The 27,331-nt window shown below is 36.4% G+C and overlaps 1 protein-coding gene across 3 annotated transcripts in view; it reads left to right on the forward strand.

The window, feature by feature from the left end:
• The window catches only part of TASOR2 (transcription activation suppressor family member 2), a 63,605-nt gene that overhangs the window by 6,223 nt on the left and 30,051 nt on the right, over positions 1–27,331 (forward strand). For all 3 annotated transcript variants that reach the window (XM_082449553.1, XM_082449554.1, XM_082449555.1), the window contains exons 2-14: positions 2,920–3,053; positions 7,009–7,154; positions 7,451–7,546; positions 8,633–8,705; positions 11,766–11,857; positions 13,987–14,124; positions 14,271–14,401; positions 14,483–14,502; positions 14,602–14,701; positions 16,557–16,657; positions 20,550–20,653; positions 23,763–23,835; positions 23,934–23,996. In XM_082449553.1, the coding sequence (XP_082305679.1) occupies positions 2,920–3,053; positions 7,009–7,154; positions 7,451–7,546; positions 8,633–8,705; positions 11,766–11,857; positions 13,987–14,124; positions 14,271–14,401; positions 14,483–14,502; positions 14,602–14,701; positions 16,557–16,657; positions 20,550–20,653; positions 23,763–23,835; positions 23,934–23,996 (1,271 nt within the window). The remainder of the gene's footprint in view (positions 1–2,919; positions 3,054–7,008; positions 7,155–7,450; positions 7,547–8,632; positions 8,706–11,765; positions 11,858–13,986; positions 14,125–14,270; positions 14,402–14,482; positions 14,503–14,601; positions 14,702–16,556; positions 16,658–20,549; positions 20,654–23,762; positions 23,836–23,933; positions 23,997–27,331) is intronic.

Here is a 27,331-nt window from a genome sequence, read left to right on the forward strand (position 1 = left end):
TTAGAGAATGCTGAAGGCTGAAGAGAGGTAAGCCAACAAGAGAAGCAAGCTGATTCCCTCCATAGAATCTGGAAAAGGCTCAGGATTTGGAGGTATCAACTACTTCTCAGGGCAGGAATATGGGTGGAATAGAAATAGAAGGGGTGATTGATGATTTTATAATTTTGATGCCCTCTGTCCTCTTCACTGCATGCACCCAGACAACTACCTTTCTTGTACCCTGACAGAAGATTGAAGGTTTACACTCAGCAGACATGAACTAGGCAGGCTCTAGACAGCTGAGGCAGGGGTGAAGCACCTAAGTAAAAATAAGGATTAAGTGAAAGTCAACATACTAAACAGTGAAACCAGAGCTGTCTTTTTCTGTGTGGTTCCCAGAACTAATAGTTAAGCTTATGCTTCCCCTAAACAAGATATTAAAGGATTCTTTTCTGGGGAAACTTACCAACCCATGACAAAATATTTAACAGATATGGACTTTGCAAGTTCACTTGATTAAACAGCTGCATCACGATCAGATCACCTGCAAGAGTGAGGGCTGCTGGTCAGGAAGCAGTGCCCATGCACCAGACTTTCAGTTAGCTTTAAGTGCCTCACACATAAACATAAACAGACAGCTAAGGATCACCAGCCATTTGCTGGAAGTCTCTAACATAGAAGAGACCACGCAGGAATAAGCAAGTAGGAAAATAAAGGAACTTGGTAGAAATAGATTTACTGCTGGCAACAGAAGAAACTTCAACAAAATGAAACTGTAGTATCTTTAAAGAGAAAAGAGAAAATATAATTTACGTGAAAGAAGTGATTCTATTTTTCAAAAAGGGAGAGAAATTATTCAGGAAGCAGGAAAGGATTAGATAATAAAGCTGAAGAACTCTCCTAAAAAATAGAATAGCCACAACAATTAGACAAAAAGAGTGAGAAAGTATTTAGAAAATAAAGGTCCAGTCAAGAAAGTTTTTCGTCTAATCCAGTGGTAGGAAGAAAAATCTTCAACGAAATCAGTACTATAAATATGTGGGAGAATCTGGAACATGATACAATGGGTACCCAATGATACCAACAGCCAGTGTCATTGAGATGGGATATGTCATGAAGGGTTTCAGAGAGGCACTGATACTTGAAATCTGAGTAAGTATTCAAATGATAAGGAAGCCAAAAAAGGGCACTAGTGTATGCATTTTCAGGGCAATAGAAATAGCAAATGCAGAGGTAGAAACACGATGCACATGAGGAACTGCAAGCAGTTCATTATTTGAGAAATTCAGTATACTTTACAAAAAATAGCATGTATAGTTTTATAATAGTACACCTTTTTTCAAAAAGGATTTGAGGTAGAGCTGTGTGGATGTATTTAAGGTTCTTTAGAAAAAGTAGCAATATTAATTATATCATTCATTATGTCAAGAGGGGAGAATTAAATTGGGAGTCAGGAGACCAGGATTCTAGTGCAGTCCTACCACTAACTTGTTGAGACCTTAGTGTGATAATGTTGTTGACTGCCTTCCCAGTAATCACCTCCCTTTTTCTTCCCTTCCCCCAAACCACAATTTTGTCTAGGTTTTGGGGTAATCCCATACTTCAGGAGCAGTTTGGGCGGGTGAGAGTGGGGGTTTGTGTGACTATTAGTTACTCTAAGCTCATTATGGTAATTCCATTCTCTTTGGTTAGTGATTGTTTTAGGAATAAACGTGTGACTCAGTTCTGGCCAATGAGGTGAGAATGGGTGCCTGCAGAGAGAATTCTGCGAAAGCTTTCTCACCAAGGACAAAGGAAAAGATGCACTCTCCCTGCCTTCATCTTATTCTAGCTCTGAAGATGTGTTTGAGCCCAGTGTAGGGATGCGACAGAGCAGTTTTCAGGCTTAAGGGTTCCCTCCTCTGCTCCTGAAGCCGAGGATTGTTTTTAAAAATATGGTGCCTTTGTTGCTACTCCTTTTCTAAGCTGCAAGTGTGATCTGGTTTGGGAGGGTCTTTACTTCCAGCTCTGCTTTCCTCTTTGAGACCACTGTCACCAGGAGACACAACCCTTGCTCTCCAAAGGCACACACTCACTCTAGGAGTATTTTGTGAGCACATTCTAAGATCTCCAGGCCGCCCAGACACTTTCATCATAGAGACTTTTTCTCGTTTGTCTTGATAAAATCCAGGGTATAGCATAGTACTAGATACATAATAGTCATCACTAATAGTTTTGTTTAATGAAGGGTGAATCAAATACTACTTATTTAAGGGTGGGGAGAGGTTTTATTTGTGTTCTATTTGATTTTATTATTTCCAACCAGTAGAACATGGGTGTGGTTCTATAATCTGTTCATTTTGAAAGTTTTTTTTCAATGAGGCAAAAGTGATTCCTATTTATCTCTGTGAAGAAAATTTTCTTTAGAAATTAAAGAATTGGGAGAAAAACTCTTCAATTTATGTGTGTTATTTTTTTTTTTAATAATTAATTTATTTTTATTTATTTATTTTTATGGCTATGTTGGGTCTTCGTTTCTGTGCAAGGGCTTTCTCTAGTTGCGGCAAGCGGGGGCCACTCTTCATCGCGATGCGTGGGCCTCTCACTATCGCGGCCTCTCTTGCTGCGGAGCACAGGCTCCAGACGCGCAGGCTCAGCAGTTGTGGCTCACGGGCCCAGTTGCTCCGCGGCATGTGGGATCTTCCCGGACCAGGGCTCGAACCCGTGTCCCCTGCATTGGCAGGCAGACTCTCAACCACTGCGCCACCAGGGAAGCCCTATGTGTGTTATTCTTATAGAGCAAATTTAGCCTTTAGCTCTGGAGACTTGACAAAGAAGGGAAACATTACAAAATTGTACCTAATGCAAACTAGATGCTCAGTAAACATTTATTTATATAGTAGATATGCCCGAAATAGAACTATTCACTTTATGATTTAATTTTTTCTTTTTTCGTTTTAGCATTTATGACATTAGCAGAGAACAGGACTATGTCAAAAATTCTGGGGGTATACTTGGTGAAGATGAATTAAGACCACCCTCCCAGCTACATTCCCTGTTAGAGAAGACCGAGACAGGGTTCATATTAGAAAAGAGTGGGTATTAAACTAAATGCTCTAAGCTATTACTAATGACTCCAAAATTGAACAATACAATTTTTTAGATTTTAATTTAGACCATGTAAAATGAAAGGACTTTTTAAAAAATTATAATTTCCAGTAGCTACAAATTTCTTATTAGTCCAAAATTGATAGGTGATTAAGTTTTCAAATTGCATTAAAAAAGGTGTGTGTTCAAGAGAGATTGTCACACTCCTCTATTTGTATTTCTTTGAAATTATGATTTATTTTACTTGATTTTAAATTGAGATATTTTAAATAGTAGAAGTAATACATGCTTATGTAAGAAAAATCTAAATTGTAGTAATATATATAAGGCAAAAGTGTAAGTTCTCTTTTTTGTCCACTCTCCAATCACCATTGGTGTAAATACTGTTAACAGTTGGATTTCCCATCTTTCTACATCTTTTTCTGTATACTTTCAAACACATAATTTTTTATGGTTTTTTTTTTTTTTTACCAAAATGACATATAATACATATTATTCACTCAGTAGTATACAATAGATATCTTTGTACGTCAGTATATACAGATTTACTTTGTTTTTATTTAGTAATTGCAAGGTGTTTCCCTGTTGATGGCAATTTAGGTTGTCTCCAGTGTTTTTGCTGTTATAGGTGTTGGTGCATGGAACACCCTTGTACATAAAACCCCTGCACTTATGCTAATATTTCTGAGGAATAGATTCCCAGAAATGGAATGGTTATTTGGTATGCCCGTTTAAGTTTTTGTTACTTTCTGCCAAATTGTGTTCTAAAAAAGTTGTATATATCTTAAACTGGCAGTCCTTTGATGTCTTAAAGGTAAAGGTAATACATTTTAGGATTAGGTGATTAAAGAATGGGCTGTTCCTTCAACAACTATCAAATGACATACTTAGAGAAGATAAAGTATATAGGCATGGAGAGTATTAAAAGGTGTAGGTTGCATTCTACTAATAAGAGCCTTTAATGGCACATATTGTTGGATTCTGAGTGTTACTGTCTTTGATAAGTGCTATTGCTTAATTCACAAACAGGAGATGTGGTCATGTAAGTCTGGGGGAGATGTAGAAGTGGCTAGATTCTGTTAGGTTACTGTGACACCTAAGTTGTTGACGTTTGTTCATCTCATTATTTGCTTTCAGACCAGATGCTTATAGAATGGAAAATAGATACCTGTGGTATAACATCAGAAACTGGTTTATAATTTTCTTATCTCTCTTATTAGAAGTTAAAAAGAGAGAAAGAAGTGTCCTAAAATCAGACACTCAGTATCCCTGTGATGGATTTTGAGATGGGGGAGATTGATGCAGGGCACTTTGAACAGAATCCAACTTGTTGTGTCAAGCTTGACCTAACTTTTAAGATCAAATCCACAAATGGCAGAGAAACGTGCCCAAAGCCAGGTGCTACAGGAAAGAGTATTAACTCAGTTTTCAGAGCCATTTTGATTGAACTTCAGTTTTTTCCATGTGCTCTCTGTTGGTCACTTAAACCATAAGGGACACTCTTTATGCTTTACAGACAGGTACTTTTCAAGTTACCTTCTTAGATGTTGCTTTAGATTTCTTTGTGGAATAGCCCCCTCTTCTTTCTCTTAATATTCTGATAATCTTGAATGTTTAACTAGAGCATGTGCATTGCTCAGCAAAAAATGAAGCTATCCATTTATTTAGTGCTCCTCATTTTGTACACTTGTTTTAGGCGGTTAAATGAAAGTGCATTGTGTTGGAAGAGACAATGTCAAATGTTTTCTCAATAAAATTCTCATTAGCTCCTTAATTATAGAGCAGGAAACTTGTGCTTTCTTGAGAGTATAATTGAGGTCATTTATTATGAAGTCATGAAAGAGTCAGAATTTACTGTGGTTTTCCATTAACTTCTCTTTTGATATGCTTTTCCTTCTGCCAACTGTAAAATTATTACTTTTCTAACATACGGCTATTTGGAGAGTGCTGACATAAAAAGGAAGCATTTTTAACCATAAATAAATAGTTTTAGAAATTACAGTATAAAAGTACAAAATAAGTCATTTCTTACTTGTTCCTCCTTGTTTATTTTAAATCATTACCATTAGTCTTAGCTTTATTGGGAGCAGTACTCCCCACATTGTATTAGATAGGGTTTTTTAAATTGCATTATTTCTCACAGTTTTCAGTTTATTATTGTGCGTTGACGCTCAAAATTGGGGATATATGTAGTATTCAGTACTTCTGAAACTTAAAATCTATTAACATCTTGCAGAATTTAGGGAAGTTGATAATCATAGATTGGTCATTTCCAAAGCTATGACAACTTTTATTTCTTTCACTTGTAAGCAACATATTTCACAAATATTGAGCCTCATAGTATAATTAGATTTTTAAAATACTATATTGCCTTTTAAAAAATATTAAATACTAGGTTTCTAAAATTATAATTTTTAAAGGAATCCTGATTTGCCTTTGAGCTAGCAGTGCAGATTATTTGTAAAAGAAATTTGCAAGTGCATAGGCTTCCCAGTTTGTTTTGAGTAAGTAGCTAAAGAAAGCCATAGTTTTTTAATTGTTATCACTGGTGTTTTGCTATTTGAATCTCTTTAGAATATCCATATTTTTTACAGCACTGGTATACTGATATTGAAAGAGAGAAGGTGAAACTGAGGAAAAATAAAAGTAAGATAGAATCGATATAGATCCAATGTGCCAACTTCAGAATATTCTTAAGTGTTTCATCCTCTTTTCTTTCCTTGCTATTTATAATCTTTTATTTTTGATACTAGGAAGTTTTGTTATCAAAATCATTTTTAAATTACCTTGGGAATTGAAGTGTTAGGACAGTTCAGTCCAAATTAATTTTACTGAAATGTTTGTTTTGATTTCTGTAGTAGTCTAGGGTTTTTTAATCTGTTGTTCATAAATTAATTTTAATTAAAAAGCTTATGTTTTCTTTAACTTTTGAACTTTAATGTAATTGGCAGAGTCCTGGTATAAGTAGGAAGCCATATTAATGTACTTATTTATACTGTAAGGCCAAAACTTCCAGTGTTACATAAATTATTCTCTCTATTATTTACAAATAATCAGTGTGTATCTTCCCCCCAACCTTGTTAAAGAGAATAGAGAGGATGTAAATAGAAAGCAGTAAACAAATCAAATAGTTAAATGTTATGAGAACTCATTAGGCTCAGTTCTTGCTAAGTGAGGACTCGTAAAATCAAAAGACACAAGGGCTCAATCAAGAGAATTACTGGATTGAGTCAGTAGTTCTCAATTAGGAAACATGCCTCTCATGGGAGGGGTATACCAGCATTTCTGGGATGGCACATGGGTATGGTTTGAAAAAAGCACTTTCAAAAAAAGCAATAAAGTTTTATTTTTGTAAAATGATGATTTTATAATACAGCCCATAAGAAGTAAATTTTAATAGACATGTACAGGCTGGTGAGGAAGCCCCAAAGAAACATGATTTCTAATGTGTTTGCTGAGTGTGCAGTAGTAGGCCCCTTCCGAGGAACCTAACAGACTTCCTTGGGGATTTGGTGAGAAGACAGGAAGGGTAAGTTTATCAAAATGTGGCTTAGGTTTAAAAAAACTTAAGAATGAGAAGCATTGGTCTAAGCAGTTGCTGACCACCAACTTGACACTACAGTTGCATCTGCTTTTACCCAGTGTGGTTACAGCACCCAGCTTTAAATCAAAAGGGATTTATTCTTGCATTAAAAGTAATTCACCCTCAGTTATAATCCATTTTGTTTATTTTCACATGTGAGATCTTTTAAGATAGTCCAGATATGGTAGCCAAAACACATTGTAAATGTCTTAGTTATACAGGAAGGAAATAGATGATTATTTCCTATTATCATAGATGATATATTTCCTATATCACTCTTCAGTGATATTTAGTGTGCCACTTTTCCCCATCCTTTGGTTATCTTAAACAGTTGCATTATTTTTGTTTGTGTTTTACAGTTTTTGAGACAGTGTCCTTGAGTTCAGACTCTCTCTTCCAGAGCGCAGTTTCAATTCTCCATACTTCTTACTTGGACTCTGCATCTGAGCATGGTTTTCAGTACAGTCAAGTGACTTTGGTGAAAAATGACATTTTCTTGAATGAGGTGAGGTGCTTGGTACACACTGTGTCTGTGTGTTCGTTTTATTTTAGTTTTAAAGAAATAGACCCATTATTTTTGATATATAAGCCTAGTCCTTTTTAGCTATCACATTTCAGCTGAGATAAAAGATCCTTGGAATTAGTCACTTGAAAGGTAATTATAATATATTCTATGGAATAGAAAAATAATAAATTTCATTAGTCTTTTAGCAGGAGGAATTCAGATGATGCATTTTTAAAAATTAATTTGCAAGGCAAAATAACATGTTTATAACATTTGATTATTCTCTCCTTATACAGTACAAAACTTTTTACCAAGAAAAAAAAGCAAGTAACTATACTCACGAAGAACTTCAGGAAACTTATGGGTTTCTTCTGTTTGAAACTGAAAATCAGGTAAGGGAATTCGGTCGTAGAAAAGTAATTTTGTGATGTTAATGTACAAAATTAATTATATCATTAAAGTTAAATATTGGTATTTTAGGTCTGTAAAGTTTGTAAGATTACCAGTTCATCAGTCTTTTTTGTTAGTTTGGTGGCAATGTAAATGACAGTGAAAGCTTGTCATGAAAGAGATTTGATTTCTACAACTTTTCATAGGTTTTCTTTAGTTTTATCTTGAATACATTTGTAAGCTCGTGGTGAGATTTTGATTAATACAGATTTCTTAAGTATTAATAATGACTTTTAATGGAGTGAATGGATATTTTCTATTCTCGATCATTGTTTAGATAGATATTTTCTATTTCTTGTGGAGGTTTTTCAAGTTTAAATTACATGGTTTTGGGGGCAAGATGAACACGTTCAGCATTCTAGTTACTTGGAATTGTTTCATGCCTTATTTTGAAAATTGAACATCCATATTGTTGGCTGTACCTAAATTGTGGAGAAGGAAACTACTGTGTGCAGGTATGTCCCCAGAGATGTGTGTGGCTTCTAGATACAGTTCAGCAATGCTAGAGATCTATAATCCAACTTAAAGTAATTCAAAGGTAGTATTTTGGTTGGGGTCATGATTTTTAAAGAACAGGGATAGATTTGCTAAAGAGTAATTAACATTAGCATATAACTTATGGATTATATAGTAATACTAGAGAGTTTATTTACTTAATCGTTGACTTCCAAATAAGATATGTTATGGATGCATACTTTAAAAAAAAGCATTTGGGGATAAGACATTTTCAAATATAGTGATTCCCAAGTGTAATTGAAAAAGAAATCTTCGAGAGAGGACTTATCTGTGAGCTTGTTTAATTTGGTTTTGCTGGTGACATTTTTGTTAACAGAAATAATAAAATTTCGGGAAAAAGTTTGAACTGTTAATATTAACTAAAACACAATTGCCTTACATAAGCTTACTTTGTGCCATGAATGCATACAATGTACAGATTCTGTATTGAAAGTTTTTATATAGATTATAGAGTTATTTCATTGACCCTCCCAAGAATGATGTGATAAGCAAAGTACGATCTTTTGTTTAAGGCAAAGTTGGTATGTCAGCGTGGGCTCTGTGTTGGCAGCAGTGCTATCACCACTCTGGGTGACCCAGGGAAAGGTACGTCTGTAAGGAAAAGGAATCTCTTTTACAAGGTGAAGTGGGGTTTACTTAGTTACATAAGATACCTATGTTAAATGCTAGTTTGGTTGATGATAAATAGTAATCTTTGGAATCAGACCTTTAAACATATAAATGAGCTTTGAGTCTAAGACCTAAGGTTTTCTAATAGGAGTTACGTTTTTTAAAAGGATGGTTGGACTAGAAAAGGTACTGAAGATATCTTTCAGTGCCAAGAGTTTAGTGCAGTCATCTGGGGCTAATGATGATTTCTTCTGAACTGTCATAATGGCAGTAGGAACAGAGACTAGATGGAACTGACGAAACTTAGCAACTGTGGAATGTGAGGAGTAAGAGAAAGGAAATAATCAAAGGTAAGGTTTTAAACTTACACTGCAGTGATATTGTCAATAGAAAAGAGACACGGAAGGAGAGGAAATTGTAGGGAAGCTGATGAGTTAAAAGAGAAAGGTAATCTTATTGTCAAGAATGTGGATTAGCACTAATTTCTTTAAGCTTCACTTTACTCATCTGTAAAATAGGTAAAACTATCATCTAGATTTGCTGTGAGGATTACATGAGACTGTGTCAAGTGCTTAGCTTGGAGCTTACACCTAGTAAACGGTCAGTAAATGAACACTACTACTTTAGTGAGCTAAATTTGAGAAATAATGAGGTGGTCATAAGTGTTTCTGGAAGCTGTCCTGCTGGTGGTAAAAATAGTTGGAAAAGGGATTAGAACTGGAGATTGGGGTTCAAGGTGGCAGCGGGTGGGTGTTAGTTGAAGCCAAAAACATTGTTACATGGGGCAGCAAAGATGGCAAAGAACAGAACTTTCAGGTGGTTATGGGAGCAAGGGATGGGGCCATGGGGCAAGGCTAGGAAGAGGGAGTTGAGAGCAGTCCAGGGGATGAAGAATCAGGAGGTGGAGTTTCACAGAGAAGAGAAGGCTGTAAGGAGGGGTGTTAGCAGTGTCAGATGCTGCAGAAGTTGGAGATCAGCACTGACAAGGATTACTGGGCTTTATGGCTACATTCCTGGGCTTCATGGCTACATTCCTTCTGACCATTTCTTTTAAATAACAGCTTTATTGAGATAACATTCACATACCATTCATTTCACCTGTTTAAAGTATACAGTTTTTTTAGCATATTCACTAAAATGAATATGCAACCATCAGCACAATCAATTTTAGACCATTTTCATCAGTCACTCCCCACTCCCACCAGCCTAAGCAACCAGTACTCTACTTTTTGCCCCTATGGATTGGCCTATTCCAGACATTCCATGTAGATGGAATCGTGTATGACCTTTTGTGACTAACTTTTTTATTTAGCTTAGTGTTTTTGAGATTCATCCATGTTGTAGCATATACTTCATTCCTTTTTTGACTGAATAATATTCCATTGTACCACATTTTCTTTATCCATTCAGCAGTTGATGGACATTCGGTTGTTTCTACTTTTTGGCTATTATAAAAAATGCTACTATGTACATTCTTGTACAAGTCTTTATGTGGACATGTTTTTTCATTTCTGTTGGGTTTATACCTAGGAGTGGAATTGCTGGCTCATATGGTAACTCTGTGTAAAACAAATGTTTTTTTAAACTTATATTCAGCTCTTCTAAAGGACATGAAAGGGGATAAGTTCATAACCCCAATAACAGTTTACCTAAAACCTTTTTTTCCTTCTCCCCTACTCTTTTTAACTCCCCCTTCTTTTCATTATGAAAAATGCTAACATAGAAAAAATAGAGAGCATAGTATAATATACCTATCACCTACGTTTAACAGATAATGTTTTCTATTATTCTCTTCATTTGTTTTAAAAAAAGTTTTTTTTCTGAAAATTGTGAAAGTGAATTACAAGCAAACACCTCAGCTTACATCTCTAAAAATTAAGGCCATTTTTCTGCTTTACTGCAATCGCATGAGTTTATTGTTGATGTTTGAGAGGCTGGGTTCAGTAGTGTGATGGAGTAGATAGAGGCTGGATTGCTCCTATAAATACACAATCTTCTTCATCACATGTACTGGGGGTAATAATAAAATAGCACTACTGCCTGTGTGTGTTCTATAGTTTTGGGCTCAAATAGAAATGGATAGTTCTGTGTATGAAAGTAATCCTTTGTATTACTGTAGTGTATCATAGTTTTAAAAGTTTATGGATCTTTTTAAATCTTCCTGAGAACCCTGTGATTTATGTATCTATGACTCATGCCCACCCTGTCCACTTAAGTGACCTGCTCCTCAGTCACATGGTTATTATTAGCAGTAAGTGAAAAACCTGGAACTGGAACCCAATCTTCTGGCCACAGGTTTACTGCTCTGTCTGCTGTATCCATGTCCTCACCATTGTCTTTTATATTTCAAAAGAGATACTTCAGGAATATCTCTGAAATGTGTCCTTTCCTCCTTATTCTCAGTGCTGCTGCCGTGTGGGGATCCTCCTCTCCTGTCGTAACTTACAGGAGTCTCTCCCCTCTTGAGACTCACTTCTCTATTAAGCTGCAGTGGGCTGTGATGTGGCTATAGTGGTGAGCAAAACAAATATAACCCCTGCCTCCCTGGAATTCACAGCCCAGCAGAATAAGCTGCTTGAAGGCAGGACCTCGTTGTATTTCCCTTTGTGTCACTGCTGCCTGGCACACAGCTGCCGTGTAGTAGACCTCAGCACACATTCTTAAATATGAGTACTTACTGAGATTTTTTGCAAAAAATGACTTGAGAATCAGATTACCATAGGCCTTTTCACTGAATGATTGCATGGAGAAAAAACAGACTCACGAAGACTTTTCCAAAAATGTGATACTCTTATCCCTTTTCAGTTACCGTACCCAAATAGAAAATTAGTTGTCAAACAGATATATTGTATCTTAGCTCTAATGTTGCCATACCTTTAGAATATCTCAAATAGTTTTTAAAAGGTAAGCAGTTTCAAAATAGTTTTTTAATGTTAGCATTTATTTGTCTTTTGTGTTGTCTTGTTCAGTTAAAGGTAACCCATGTGTAAACAATCTTTTTAAAGTGTAAATTAATCTATTTTTATACTTTTATAGGTGTATACATTTCCAAATACTCAGACTATCTTCATGCAAGACCTTGGTATCATGGGAAATCTGGTTATGTTGTAATTTTTAATCTAATTAAGGTAAAGCCTAAATGTGCTTCTGTGTAATTTTTCTTTTAAAAACGAAAGATTATCAGTCTGTGACAATGTTCTTGGCAGATCATTTGCTACACATAGTCCTTGCCAAAGACAGCTATCTAAAGTCATAAAAAATAACTGCTTTTTGCTTTCCTTTAAGGACAAAGCTTTTTTAAAATTCATTTAATAGATGATCTATGAATATGTTTTTTTAAAAAGCTTCAAAATAATACAACAGGTATTCAGTGAAAAGCTTTCCTCTCACCCTGTCCCACAATGCCACTTTTTAAATAGTAAATAACAGAAAATAAGTAGCTGCTTATAAAATAATGTGATTTCAGTTATAAGAGATGAATTTAGAAAGCAACATTCATTGTCTGATTTAAATTGTCAAAATGAGAAACCTTTATATATTTTTTTAATCCCTAAAACATTGAGACCTTGTTCACAGTTTCATGGGGCACCTGCAACTGATGATCTCAGAAATTTTTAAATGCCCTTAAATAGTCCAGTATAAATGAATCACGCAATTAGAATTTTCACTCAAATAGTAGGAAAACTCTGATTTTAGAGGTTGGGGGGCTTTTTGAGGACATATTCTGTGGTCTTATTTTGTTTTTGCTTTTGTTTTAGCTTTCCTACTATCTTAAGTTCTTTGGTTATAAACCTAACACTACTGATTTTTTTAAGAGTGTGAACTCTTCATTTTCCAAAATTTGTCCCCAAGAACTGGAGGGAAAGTAACATTGCATTGGCTCATAGTCACTGCTTCCCTCCCTTACTCTTCCCTCTCCTGCTCTGTGATAAGTGCTGTAGTTCTGCCACAGATGACGTGCCTGTCAGCTCAGATAGCAAACATTTTTTATTCATGTCAGATTGTGCCTCGCCATTGGTTTCGTGCCCCCGTATCCCACCCTGTCTGGTGGATACTGCTGTTTAGTTTTTGCCTATATGCTCTCAGTCTTGCTTACTTTACTGCTTAAAAGTCAGCCCTGCCCAACATCATAAGCTGTTTGATGGGGAGAGGATACAGGTTTTGATTGCTCACTGAAGTACCATTTATATTATTTGTCTTCTTAGTATTGCCTTTGGTGGTCATATTGATGAAGAGGCAGGACATTAACAGCAAACATGTATATATGTTCTTTATTAGGCTACTTTTAAATCCTAGAGTAAGATTATTGCTATTTGAAGACATTTGATTAGTCTTAATATTTTCATTCTAGGGAGAAGTCAAGTTTTTGTTTGAGAATTATACAACTAACTATACTAGCCCATATTCTGGCTATGATTGCCATGTGGCTGCAAATATATGTGTATATATATATATATTTTAAGTAATGCATCTTGTAAAGATAAAATAAAAATTGCCTATTATTTCACACCTCATTTTGGTATATATTTTGTGTATTTTCATTTTTTTCATATATGTCATTATATTATTCAAGACAGCTTTTAAAATCATTGTGTGATCTTTCATTGCATGATAAGCTTAAAAGTTCTTTTTTTCCTTTTTCTGGGAGATACGTAGCCCTTGCTAAAGAGAAATCCATAATAGAAAATACTATCAACTGTTCAGTAATCAGGGCCATTGGCCTGTGAACTGCTTTACTGTGTATTTGCTCCTTGCTGGTTTACCAGGTCCTGGTGTAATAGAAGTATCTTGGTCTGTAGCTTACAATTTTATAATTTAATACTTCAGCTTAGAAACTCATCTTTTGAAATTTTAGATTTCACTTGTCATCTTTTATGATAATAGTCATTGAATAGCTAATCTGTTTGGTGGGCTATATAATTTCTCTATTAAAGAAATGGTTCTCCTAAATTTGGGGTAATTCATGTACTCCTTTGATACTGTGATAAAAGCTGTGGACACTTGCCTGAGAAAGATGCCCAAACATATCAGATTTTATTTTTTTAATTTTAAGGGTTAAGTACAAATTTAATGGGGTTCATGGATAATTAAAACTATTCTTGGCCTTAAGATAATTTTCTAAGAACCATAGTTCTTAACACAGTTAACTGTTAGTTAAAACACATCTACATCTTTATTAGGCTACTTTTAAATAAATCCTAGAGTAAGATTATTGCTATTCGAAAACATTTGATTAGTCTTAATATTTTCATTCTAGGGAAAAGTCAAGTTTGTGTCTGAGAATTATACAACTAACTATACCAGCCCATCTTCTGGCTATGATTGCCACGTGGCTGCAAATACTAACAAGGTTTCTCACAAGACAAGTCATTTTCGCACCTTTGAACTGAGTCAGGTATAGTCACCTGGGAATAAATCATTTCTAAGGTACATTTCTAAATCTAATGAGTTAAATTTTGGGGTTGGGTAGGGTTGAAATAAACTTGATGCACGTGGAATTCTGTAGTATTACCCTGATAATACTTATTTTGCTTCTTTCAGTATTACCTCTACGAACTTTCAGGCAGCACTGTTATTGAGCGACCCAGACAGATCTGTCCTTATATGATTGTAGCTTTTCAGTACAGGGAACCTAAAAAGATGGCAGCACCAGCTCATAATCATAAAAGCATGTAAGTAATTATGTGCATACTTTGTTTTACTGGATTTCTTTCATTTGCTCTTATAAAAAATGCCTCTTTTTTTCCCCCTAGACTTGAACTCAAAGAAAATGGTAAGAAATTATTTAATTGGTTCTTTTAGCTGTTTCTTTAAGTAAATGTTTTGTTCATAAATAAAATAATCAGTTTCTTTCTTACCCTCATTTCTTAAGTTCTCATCTCTTCGTGGAAAGGGAAATTAATTATTCAAGGCTGTCTGCTGTGTGATATAACTCTTTGGTCCTCTTACGGTACAGTGGTTCCAAAACAACTGTAAGTATTGAATGAGTGCCTTTACTGATGCTTGTATAATTTTTTGATTCTCATTTTGAGGTCTTGCTTGTTGGTACTGGTGTGAAATACAGCAACTGTACTTGGTTTTAGATTACTCTTGGGGAGATGTATAGAGCACAGGGCCATGACACAGGAGACCTAAATTCAGATCTAAATCTGACTGTTGCCTTGAAATAAGTTAGTTTTATAATCTTTGACAAATCACTTTTTATATTTTACTATCTTAATCCATTTATGGGAAAATGATCTCTCAGGCTAAATTAATTTACTTGATGCTAGAAGTTTGACTTTCCCCAAGAAACAAGTTGGACTTGCCTAGATAACAGATGCAACAGATTCTAGCCACTGAATTCTATTAGAGTCTTTATAAGATTTGCAGTATCTAGTTTTTTAATTTTCACATGATTTTCCTAGACTAGTATTAGAGTAGCTTTTACATGTATTTACATTATGATGAATTAAAGTATTTGCTTCTGCAGAGAGAACTGTGAAGGGCATCTTCTGATATCTTTTTGTTTAATCTATTCTTAGTTTGCACCCAAAACTGTTGAAAGTTAGACATGCTTTAATTGAAAAATAAAATGAAAACTGGTGTGCTATTAGAAATCATTTTCTTTCTACTGGCCTTTTTTAAGAAGAGAGAGGGAATTTATAGCCCATAGAATTACGAATTACGAATTCTGTGAATAAATAAATGGGAGAGAAGGGAAAGTTCTTCCTCACTATAGAGTGCAACTAATAGGTATAGAAAGAGTGATGGAATTCGGAAATCACATTTTGGCAACATCATAATAATCAATGGAGGCTTGATATAGTAGGTGAAAGTTTGATGGTATTTACATATCTCACAAAGGAAAAAATAAAGACTTTACAATGGAAGAAGCTGCAGATACCATCTTAGCTAAGTGGTTAAGTTAATGTCACCAGGAGAGGAATAAACATCATGTGCTTCCTGATATGATGCACAGAGAATAACATGATATCAGTCTGTGGTGCTCCTGCCAGTCTAATCAGGAAGAAATGTTAGACATGCCCAGATTGAGGGACATTCTGCAAAATAAATGGTCTATATTATTCAAAAATATCAAGGTCACTGAAGATAAAGAAAGACTAAGAGACTGTTGCAGACTGAAGGAGACTAAAGAGACATACGTAAATGCAGTGTGGCATCCTGGATTGGATCCTGAGCCAGAAAAAAGTACCTTCTTTTGTTACAAGGGACCTTAGTGAGACAGTTGGCAACATTTGAATAAGGTCTGTAGGTTAAAAAACTGTCCTGTATCATTGTTAATTTCTTGATTTTTGCTAATTGTTTTGTGGTTATATAAGGAAATGTTTTTCTTAAGGGTACACATTAAGAAGTATTTGGGGGAAAAGGAGACATCTGTAAGTCTACAAGTATTTCAAAATGAGTTTTAAAGAAGGAAAAGGTAGTCAGGGGAAATGATGCAAGTCTGGCTGCGGTTCATCCTGTGGCACTGAATGGTCAGCAGTCCCATATTATCAAAAGTTTTCAACTCTTACGTAGTGTAATTTCTAGAAGATTCTCATTCCAATATGCATAATTCTTCCACATGTCTGGATATTTTGGTTATAACGGAAATGCATGCATTCAGAAAATGTGAACACATTTGCAGACCATGGTTTATGAGGTCACATACTCAAAAATCTATAATATTTACGAATATGTACATTATTTGACCTGGAGTTTATAGATTTAAGAATTTTTTGTGGTTACAGTATTTTTGTTTGCTTTATATTACAAAACCAAAACTTATGAAGGTGTAGTTTTAGTGTTTATTACATTACATGATATTGTTATTTTGTTTTTTAGACCACATGAACTAGATTTTAAGTATGTAATGAAAGTGTCGTCTTTGAAAAAAAGACTACCAGAAGCTGCTTTTAGAAAACAGAATTACATGGAGCACAAAGGTCTGTTCAGATGTCATGGTACACTGCATGTCCTGAGCTTTGTTTCAGTTATTTTCCACCCTCTCTTTCATACACACATGCATGCGCACGTGTGCACTCTCTCTCTCTCTCTCGCCCTCTTACTTCTGTTTTCCCTTAAGTGATTCTTAAAAGGTCTTTTGTGAAAGGTGTAGAGTAGCTCTGAGATTCAGTTCCTGGGAGGTTCCCGCTCTACCTACTTTGTGGAGAGTTTATATCATAAATGAGTGTTGAATTTTCTCAAAAGCTTTTTCTGCATCCATTGAGATTATCATATGGTTTTTATCCTCCAATTTGTTAATATGGTGTATCACATTGATTTTTTTGTGTATATTGAAGAATCCTTGCATTCCTGGGATAAACCCCACTTGATCATGGTGTATGATCCTTTTAATGTGTTCTTGGATTCTGTTTGCTAGTATTTTATTGAGGGTTTTTGCATCTGTGTTCATTAGTGATATTGGCCTGTAGTTTTCTTTGTGACATCTTTGTCTGGTTTTGGTATCAGGCTGATGGTGGGCTCGTAGAATGAGTTTGGGAGTGTTCCTCCGTCTGCTATATTTTGGAAGAGTTTGAGAAGGATAGGTGTTAGCTCTTCTCTAAATGTTTGATAGAATTTGCCTGTGAAGCCATCTGGTCCTGGCCTTTTGTTTGTTGGAAGAATTTTAATCACAGTTTCAATTTCAGTACTTGTGATTGGTCTGTTTATATTTTCTGTTTCTTCCTGGTTCATTCTCAGAAGGTTGTGCTTTTCTAAGAACTTGTCCATTTCTTCCAGGTTGTCCATTTTATTGGCATATAGTTGCTTCCAGTAGTCTCTTATGATACTTTGTATTTCTGCAGTGTCAGTTGTTCTCCTTTTTCGTTTCTAATTCTGTTGATTTGAGTCTTCTCCCTTTTTTTCTTGATGAGTCTGGCTAATGGTTTATCAATTTTGTTTATCTTCTCAAAGAACCAGCTTTTAGTTTTATTGATCTTTGCTGTTGTTTCCTTCATTTCTTTTTCATTTATTTCTGATCTGATCTTTATGATTTCTTTCCATCTGCTAGCTTTGGGGGTTTTTTTGTTCTTCTTTCTCTAATTGCTTTAGGTGTAAGGTTAGGTTGTTTATTTGAGATTTCTCTTGTTTCTTGAGGTAGGATTGTATTGCTGTAAACTTCCCTCTTAGAACTTTTGCTGCATCCCATAGGTTTTGGGTCGTGTTTTCATTGTCATTTGTCTCTAGGTATTTTTTTATTTCCTCTTTGATTTCTTCAGTGATCTCTTGGTTATTTAGTAGCATGTTGTTTAGCCTCCATGTGTTTGTGTTTTTTACAGTTTTTTTCCTGTAATTGATATCTAGTCTCATAAAGTTGTGGTCGAAAAAGATACTGGATATGATTTCAATTTTCTTAAATTTACCAAGGCTTGATTTGTGACCCAAGATATGATGTATCCTGGGGAATGTTCCATGAGCACTTGAGAAGAAAGTGTGTTCAGTTGTTTTTGGATGGAATGTCCTATAAATATCAGTGAAGTCCATCTTGTTTAATGTGTCATTTAAAGCTTGTGTTTCCTTATTTATTTTCATTTTGGATGATTTGTCCATTGGTGAAAGTGGAGTGTTAAAGTCCCCTACTATGATTGTGTTACTGTCGATTTCCCCTTTTATGGCTGTTAGCATTTGCCTTATGTATTGAGGTGCTCCTATGTCAGATGCATAATATTTACAGTTGTTATATCTTCTTCTTGGATCGATCCCTTGATCATTATGTAGTGTCCTTCTTTGTCTCTTGTAATAGTCTTTATTTTAAAGTTTATTTTGTCTGATATGAGAATTGCTACTCCAGCTTTCTTTTGATTTCCATTTGCATGGAATATCTTTTTCCATCCCCTCACTTTCAGTCTGTATGTGTCCCTAGGTCTGAAGTGGGTCTCTTGTAGACAGCATATATATGGGTCTTGTTTTTGTGTCCATTCAGCAAGCCTGTGTCTTTTTGTTGGAGCATTTGATCCATTTACATTTAAGGTAATTATCAATATGTATGTTCCTAGTACCATTTTCTTAACTGTTTTGGGTTTGTTATTGTAGGTCTTTTCCTTCTCTTGTGTTTCCTGCCTAGAGAAGTTCCTTTAGCATTTGTTGTAAAGCTGGTTTGGTGGTGCTGAATTCTCTTAGCTTTTGCTTGTCTGTAAAGGTTTTAATTTCTCCGTCGAACCTGAATGAGATCCTTGCTGGTAGAGTAATCTTGGTTGTAGGTTTTCTCCTTTCATCACTTTAAATATGTCCTGCCACTCCCTTCTGGCTTGCAGAGTTTCTGCTGAAAGATCAGCTGTTAACCTTATGGGAATTCCCTTGTATGTTATTTGTTGCTTTTCCCTTGCTGCTTTTAAGATTTTTTCTTTGTATTTAATTTTTTTTTTAATTTATTTATTTATTTTTGGCTGTGCTGGGTCTTCGTTTCTGTGTGAGGGCTTTCTCTAGTTGTGGCGAGCGGGGGCCACTCTTCATCGCGGTGCACGGGCCTCTCACTATCGCGGCCTCTCTTGTTGCGGAGCACAGGCTCCAGACGCACAGGCTCAGTAGTTGTGGCTCACGGGCCCAGTTGCTCCGTGGCATGTGGGATCCTCCCAGACCAGGGCTCGAACCCATGTCCCCTGCATTGGCAGGCAGATTCTCAACCACTGCGCCACCAGGGAAGCCCCTGTATTTAATTTTTGATAGTTTGATTAATATGTGTCTTGGCGTGTTTCTCCTTGGATTTATCCTGTATGGGACTCTCTGCACTTCCTGGACTTGACTGACTATTTCTTTTCCCATGTTAGGGAAGTTTTCAACTATAATCTCTTCAAATATTTTCTCAGACCCTTTCTTTTTCTCTTCTTCTTCTGGGATCCCTATAATTGAAATGTTGGTGCGTTTAATGTTGTCCCAGAGGTCTCTGAGACTGTCCTCAGTTCTTTTCATTCTTTTTTCTCTATTTTGCTCTGCGGTAGTTATTTCCACTATTTTATCTTCCAGGTCACTTATCCATTCTTCTGCCTCAGTTATTCTGCTATTGCTTCCTTCCTGAGAATTTTTAATTGCATTTATTGTGTTGTTCATCATTGTTTGTTTGCTCTTTATTTCTTCTAGGTCCTTGTTAAACGTTTCTTGTATCTTCTCCATCCTATTTCCAAGATTTTGGATCATCTTTCCTATCATTACTCTGAATTCTTTTTCAGGTAGACTGCCTATTTCCTCTTCATTTGTTTGGTTTGATAGTTTTTTACCTTGCTCCTTCATCTGCTACATATTTCTCTGTTTTCCCATTGTGCTTAACTTACTGTGTTTGGGATCTCCTTTTCACAGGCTGCAGGTTCATAGTTCCCATTGTTTTTGGTGTCTGCCCCCAGTGGATAAGGTTGGTTCAGTGACTTGTGTAGCCTTCCTGGTGGAGGGGACTGGTGCCTGTGTTCTGGTGGGTGGGGCTGGATCTTGTCTTTCTGGTGGGCAGGGCTGCGTCCAGTGGTGTGTTTTGGGGTGTCTCTGAACTTAGTATGATTTTAGGTAGCCTCTCTGCTAATGGGTGGGGTTGTGTTCCTGTCTTGCTAGTTGTTTGGCATGGGGCGTCCAGCCCTGGAGTTTGCTGGCCATTGGGTCGAGCAGGGTCTTAGCGTTGTGACGGAGATCTCTGGGAGAGCTCTTGCCGGTTGATATTACATGGGGCCAGGTGGTCTCTGGTGGTCCAGTGTCCTGAACTCGGCTCTCCCACCTCAGATGCTCAGGCCTGACACCAGGCCGGAGCACCAAGACCGACCCTGTCAGCCACACGGTGGGTCTAGGGAGAAACAGAATTTTTCACGATAGCATTTTAAAATAAGAAATGTTCTGTGTTTCTGATTTTCTCCACAGTCTGTTGCCAAGATATGTGCTTCAATATGTATGAGGTGGAACTGTCCAACAAGCAAGGGGAAAAAGTAGATAAACTAACAGAGTACATTAAAAGGGAGCAATTGGTAAGAATCATCAATTTAAAATATTATGTTTTCCTTAAATTGAGAAATTGATATCTACTTATTAGTTGGCTCTGCCTAGATTGAATTGTTTTAGCTTGCTTAAAAGGATTTTTTTTTTTTGGTCGCACCCCACGGTTTGTAGGATCTTAGTTCCCTGACCAGGGGTCAAACCCGGGCCCACAGCAATGAAAGTGCCGAGTCCTAACCACTGGACCGCCAGGAAGTTCCCTTAAGAGGATATTTATCATTTAATATTTATTGATATGATATTTATTGGCTAACATATTCATCCCCTTTGTATCTTAGTTTACTTTTTTTGTGTCCCACTAGTCAGTTCATACTCCTGGTTTTAAGTATAGGAGGACAGTTTTTCTCAAATCCTTTTTTGTTGTTTTTGTTTTATGATGGAAGAATTGAGTAGATCCCTAGTATTTCTGCATTAATCAAAGGAGATTGATTTGTGAGATATTTCTTTAAAAGTGAACCTTGTCAACACATAGGTGTATAAAGAAAGAAAAGTTGCTGCTTCTATTGTTTTCATAGTGTAGAAAAAGCACGATTCTGCTGAGAAATATGTAACATCCAAAGACCTCTCCACTATGTTAACCAGGGCTCCTCGGTCTGAGGATAGGAGTAGATGCTGACCTTATAGTGAGTGATTTCCAGCATCCCAAAGGAAACGGTGTGAGTGATGGAAGTGACCAAACAAGTCTGCTCAGCCCTTTAGTGGCACAACAGACTTATCCCCATAGTAGACAGCATGAAACCAGTAAATTAACAGAATAGATATGTGAGCTGCGTTGGGAGTAGTGTCAGGTAAGATGCTTGAGTTGCATGTAACAGAAATTCAAACTGGCTTAAACAATAAAGAGTTTTGATAGGCTTACTTTTCAGTTTTAGATGGTAAAGCAAGTTCAAGTGCTGTTTGCTCAGGACTCTTTTTCTTTCAGCTTCTCCCTCCTCTGTGCAATAGTTCTGTCCTCTGCTGCCAGTCAGGGCTGCATGCTTCCTTTTTGCATCCAGAGAGAACCCGTCCTCCAAACCATGGCTTGTGTCCTTAGACCAGTTCCATCATCTGCATGTCTCTCAACAGTAACTGGAAAGGGAATGGCCCACACTGATTAGCTCAGGCCACTCAGAGCCCACCTTCCAGAACTGGGTGCGAGGTCAGTGCCCCCCATTCTGCAGTAAGGAGATGCAGTGGATGACACAGGATGCTGAGCAGATAACCACTGAATATCGACTGGGATTATAGGCTATGTGTTTTTGAAGTAGTGTAGTTCATTTTATATTTGGAAATTAAAAGGAAGAAAGTTCAAAGATATTTTCAGAAAATGCATTAGTGAAGGGCCTACTTGTGATTGCTTCTGGTATTGAACTCAGGGGACTCGGTGCCCAGCTTTACTTCACAGTTTGTGTGTTAATTACTTACAGAAATTACTTATCACATAAGGTCCTTCCCTCTCAGTGCTCCAGACTGCTTTTCCTGCCTCATTTTATAATGAATATCGGTCTCCCTACCTAGACATTGAGCTCCTTGAGGGTAGGTATCATGTCTTAAGCATCTTTGACATCTTGGTGCCTGGTGTATAGTGGACGAGCAGTAAATGTCCCTTGTACCTACAACACTGGACTTTAAGAACAGTACTGAGGAAGGTCTCTTCTTAAAAAGGTGGTAAAGACATGTATGGCTGGATTTTTCTGTGTGTAAGTGGAAAAGGCTAGAAGTAGATATTTCAAAGATTCTATGATTTTTTTCCCCACAAAGGTTAAAATAGGAACTTTATATAGCCCTTTCAGCACATAATTTGAGAGACTAATAAGATACACTACATATTTGTTTTATTTGCACATATTTTGGAATAAAGAAATGTACAGTTTTAAGCAGATATAGGATTTTACTTTCATCTATATTACGAAACTAAAATTCAGAATAATGTAGCTAATTATTGTCACTTTTACTCTTTACACCGATAAAAATGTAAAACAAGAATTACATCTGTTTGCTGATAAATACCAAAGATATGGGTATATATAACTGTTGATACATTTATTCAGTAATTCTTTCTTGAGTGCTTACTGTGTGCCAGAAGCAAAAAGACAAATAGTCCCTGCCATCAAGGAACTTATAAGACTGTAGGAGACAAAAATGTAAACCAACCAATGCATAGGGGCTGTGATAGAAATGTATGGAGACTCACAATAGTGATTGTTCCTGTGGGTGAAGTTTCAGTCTCATAATTAGTTCCAATAAGTAATTAGAAAAGAAGTCTTTTTTTCATACTTGAGTTGTTGAATAATTTATTGATTTATCATATTTGTAGGCTTATGACCTGTCAATTTTTGAAGTATGTTTTATCACTTTATAAAGTGGTATACTTTACTCAGTTTTTTTAACTGACAAATTATTGTATGACATTGAATTTTATCTTTGTTAAGGGTATATAGGCTTTTGAAATGGTGACTAATGGGGAAGAAGAGCTGTTATCTCTGTGATGTAGAATGACAGAAGATGCCACTGAAGAGTGTGGTAGAGGGAAAAAAGAAGTATTTATTTTTGTCTGCATTTCTTATAACCGGGGGACCTAATGATGTTATTTCCAATTATTACCCATCTCTTAGGAAGCTGTAGAAAGGATTCTTTTAATGGATGGTATCTTCCAGTTTTTCTAGTTCCAGGATTCTGTGATATGTTTTGTATTAAAATGAGCTTAACATGTTAATCATAGGTCTGATTGACCTTGAATTTGTAGTGGCTGAATGGGAACAGAGCGGCTACTTAGCAGTATGAAATGTCCAACATGTCAATGAAAAAAATGAAAGACGTTGTTTCTGATTGATTTGTTATGTAGTTGAACACTATCCTAAAACTAACCCATGATGTTCTAGTTAGTTATTATATGCAGCCCTAACGAGGCCAAGATTACTTGAATGCTAAGGAACTTGCAGTTTCTGATACTGGGGACAAAATTGTCCTGATTCCCGTAAATACTGACATTTCAAGAATTTTTTTCTTTAACTTTTTATGAGCTTAAAAATCACTGAAGAATGTGGTAGAGGGAGAAGGAGAGAGGAATTGAATCTTCTTTCTTGCTATTTTATGTTTAAGGCAATCATCAAATGCTTAGAAGATCGAGAATTTTTCATTTTACTTACGTCGTCAGCCTTAATGACAGAAGCAGGTAAGAAAAACTTTTTTGAAAAAATGTTTTTCAGTATGTTTACTTTTATGGTATAAGATCAGCAACCTGACTTTTCTTCTGATTCTCATTCTGTGTAGGTTTTGGAGAGGAGCAGATGGGTCTTCACGGGTTGCATTTATTCCATTCATCCCTGTCAGCAGGTAAGGACACAGGACTGGCAGTTCACTGCACCTGTGGGCCATTTTTCAGTCCTCATCTTAAACTCTCAGCAGCATATGACCCTGGTAACTCTTTTCTTCTCTTAAATAACTTTCTTCCTTTACTCTCCCTGGTTAATCCTTCATCTCCTTTCTTTGTAGGCTTATCCTTTCCTGTCTGCTCCATGCTCAGATATCCACCTGCCTATTGACATTTCTTTCTACTTAAATGTCTCAGATGGTCCTCACATTCAGCATGTCCAAAACTGGATTCATTTGTTATTGAACAACAAGAGCTAGGAGATGGTTTTATCATAGTCTCCCAGTCAGTAGGACTTAAGGTCCTCACAGAAGCACTTCCCTCTGTCTGGACTACTTGTCTCCTTCCCTGTGATCGGATGATGTTGACCACCCCCCCCAGCCAGGACCAGGAATTGCCTGTTAGGGGCAAAAAATATTGCTCCTGCAGTATGTAAATAGATATACAGTATATCTGTGGTATTAGAATTTCAGAGGGCAGTTAGGAAACAAAGTCTAGAAAGGCTCTCTCTGGTAGGGGGGGGATAATGAATAAAATTGGAGGAGAAGCGCTGGTCTAGCCAATTACCCATAGCTGTCAGGTGTCAGTTTAAATACCACTTTATTTATTCCCATCACCACTCTTCCTTCAATGAGGACCCCTAGGCTTTTCACCAATATAATTTAAATATTTATTTTTATAATTATTTAATGCCTGCCTTTCTTGTATTCTACTGCATCCCTACTGCTTAGCAATGTCAGGCACCTAAAAAATAATAAATGCTTGCTGAGCAAATAAAGAAATGAAAGTAAATGAGTCATTTCTTTTTGTCATATGAGGAAAATTTCCTCATTGTTTTATAATCACACTGTGTATGTTTAAACATAATTTGTATATAGTATATAGTACTTATAAAGCTACAACCAATCCAAAAAAATTTTTTTAATTGATGTTTTTAAATTGTATTCAGCTACTCAAAGCAGAGAACTACTGGCATCACCTCTTTGGAATAAGCAAAATATTACCAATTATAATAACATAATGGCAATAGCTGCTTGCATTTTTCAAGCATTTACTACATTGGTATTCTGCTCGGCACAATTGATTTCACAGCCCTTAATAGGTATTTTTATTATGACCATTTCAGAGATGAGGAAACTGAAACTTAAACTTGCCCAAGGTCAAACAGCTGACTCTGAGCTGGCTTCCAGCTCTGTTCCCACACTGCCTCCCTCCGTATGCAGGAGCTCTGCCTTTATTCTTATTTTTAGGTGTACACTACCACTTGAATAAGAAACATTAGTTCCTGTACCATTTGGTGTTGAACAGCACAGGATTTCTTTTTGAGTAAACATTGGAGTGTTGTGTTCAATGTTCACAGCCTCCTCTAGTTCATTAAGACACTTTTCTATTTCTGGTCACTCAGAAATGTTCAATGCTGTGGTTATTTGTTTTAAGTTGAGTGACTCTTCGCTTAGCAGACTTAAAAAGTTCTTTTTCTTAGATTTCATAATAGCTGTTACAAATCGTTCTGACTTCTGCCTTTCCAAATTCTTGAAATAATGAAGTTGTCTAGAAAACTACTGCTTTATTGTGAACTGTTAGTAGGACCTAAGAACTTTGTCATGTTTTATTTTTCCTTGTTACTTTCTAAATGAACTGCAGAGAAAGGAATTTTTATTTTAATGGCTAGCCACATTTTCCTATTTATTTATTTATTTTTGTTTGTTTTTTTTTAAATTTATTTATTTATTTATTTATTTATTTATTTGGCTGTGTTGGGTCTTCGTTTCTGTGCGAGGGCTTCCTCTAGCTGTGGCAAGTGGGGGCCACTCTTCGTCGCGGTGCGCGGGCCCTCTCACTATTGTGGCCTCTCTTGTTGCGGAGCACAGGCTCCAGATGCGCAGGCTCAGTAGTTGTGGCTCATGGGCCTAGTTGCTCCGCGGCATGTGGGATCTTCCCAGACCAGGGCTCGAACCCGTGTCCCCTGCATTAGCAGGCAGATTCTCAACCACTGCGCCACCAGGGAAGCCTTTTCCTATTTATTTTTATTTGTCATTCTTTTCCTGATACCTGCTCAAGTATAAATGTATTCAGCTAGGTGTTTCTTAATTTTGCAGTTACTTTTTCGTTAAAAAGAATGGTATAATTCATACTTCAGTTTAGTAGGCACCAAAGGTCTTTATTATCTGTGGGTTTTTTATTACTGATAAATTACATTTTCTAGGATTTTATTACCTATTTCTCAGTGACCTGACCTTTTCTCTTCTTTCCCTGTACTGTTTTCCTTTAGGTTATTGATTTGCTGAAAAATTAGCATTTCTGTCGGAGAGTGAACCAGGGAAAGGAAGTAAAATACAGACTAGTCTGTCTAGTTACATAATATTAAAAAATTTCATTTGATAGAGAAGGTGATGAAATATATACCAGTAGTTACCATGAGACTTGGGGGTTACTTAGGGTTTACTTTCTTTTAGTTCAACTGGTTTGTGTTGTAACTCTAGTTTCTTCCAGTTTTATTGAGATATTATATAATTGACATACGGCACTGTATAAGTTTAGGGTTTACCAGCATAATGATTTGACTTACATATATCATGAAACAATTACCACAGTAATTCTAGTGAACATCCATCATATCATGTAGATACAAAATTAAAGGAAATAGAAAAAAAAATTTTTTTTTCCTTGTGATGAGAACTATTAGTATTTACTTTTTTTTTCTTCTTTGGCTGCATTGGGTCCTCGTTGCTGCATGGGCTTTCTCTAGTTGCGGCGAGCGGGGGCTACTCTTCATTGCAGTGCACATGCTTCTCATTGTGGTGGCTTCTCTTGTTGCAGAGCACTGGCTCTAGGCCCACGGGCTTCAGTAGTTGTGGAGCGCAGGCTCAGTAGTTGTGGCGCACGGGCTTAGTTGCTCCATGGCATGTGGGATCTTCCCAGACCAGGGCTCGAACCCGTACGGGTACCCTGCAAAGGCAGGCGGATTCTCAACCACTGCGCCACCAGGGAAGTCCCAGCATTTACTTTCTTAACTTTCATATGTAACGTCAGCAGTGTTAATTATTTTTATTATGTTGTACATTACATCTTTAGTACTTAAATTTATCTTATAACTGAAAGTTTGCACCTGTGACTACCTTCTTAAGAGAATTTGAAGTAGGTCATATAAGGTACAGATTAGATATATTTTAAAAGCAGAAAATGAGAACAGAAAAGTAATTCTGCCAACTGTAAATGCTGGTGCATTGAGTTCACGCTGGGCTCCTGGTCAGATGAGACGGAGCTGCAGGCGGGCCTGCCTTCTTCATTCTCACCT

This window comes from Balaenoptera physalus, assembly GCF_965194825.1.
Source record: "Balaenoptera physalus genome assembly, chromosome: 2".
NCBI classification, from domain to species: domain Eukaryota; kingdom Metazoa; phylum Chordata; class Mammalia; order Artiodactyla; family Balaenopteridae; genus Balaenoptera; species Balaenoptera physalus.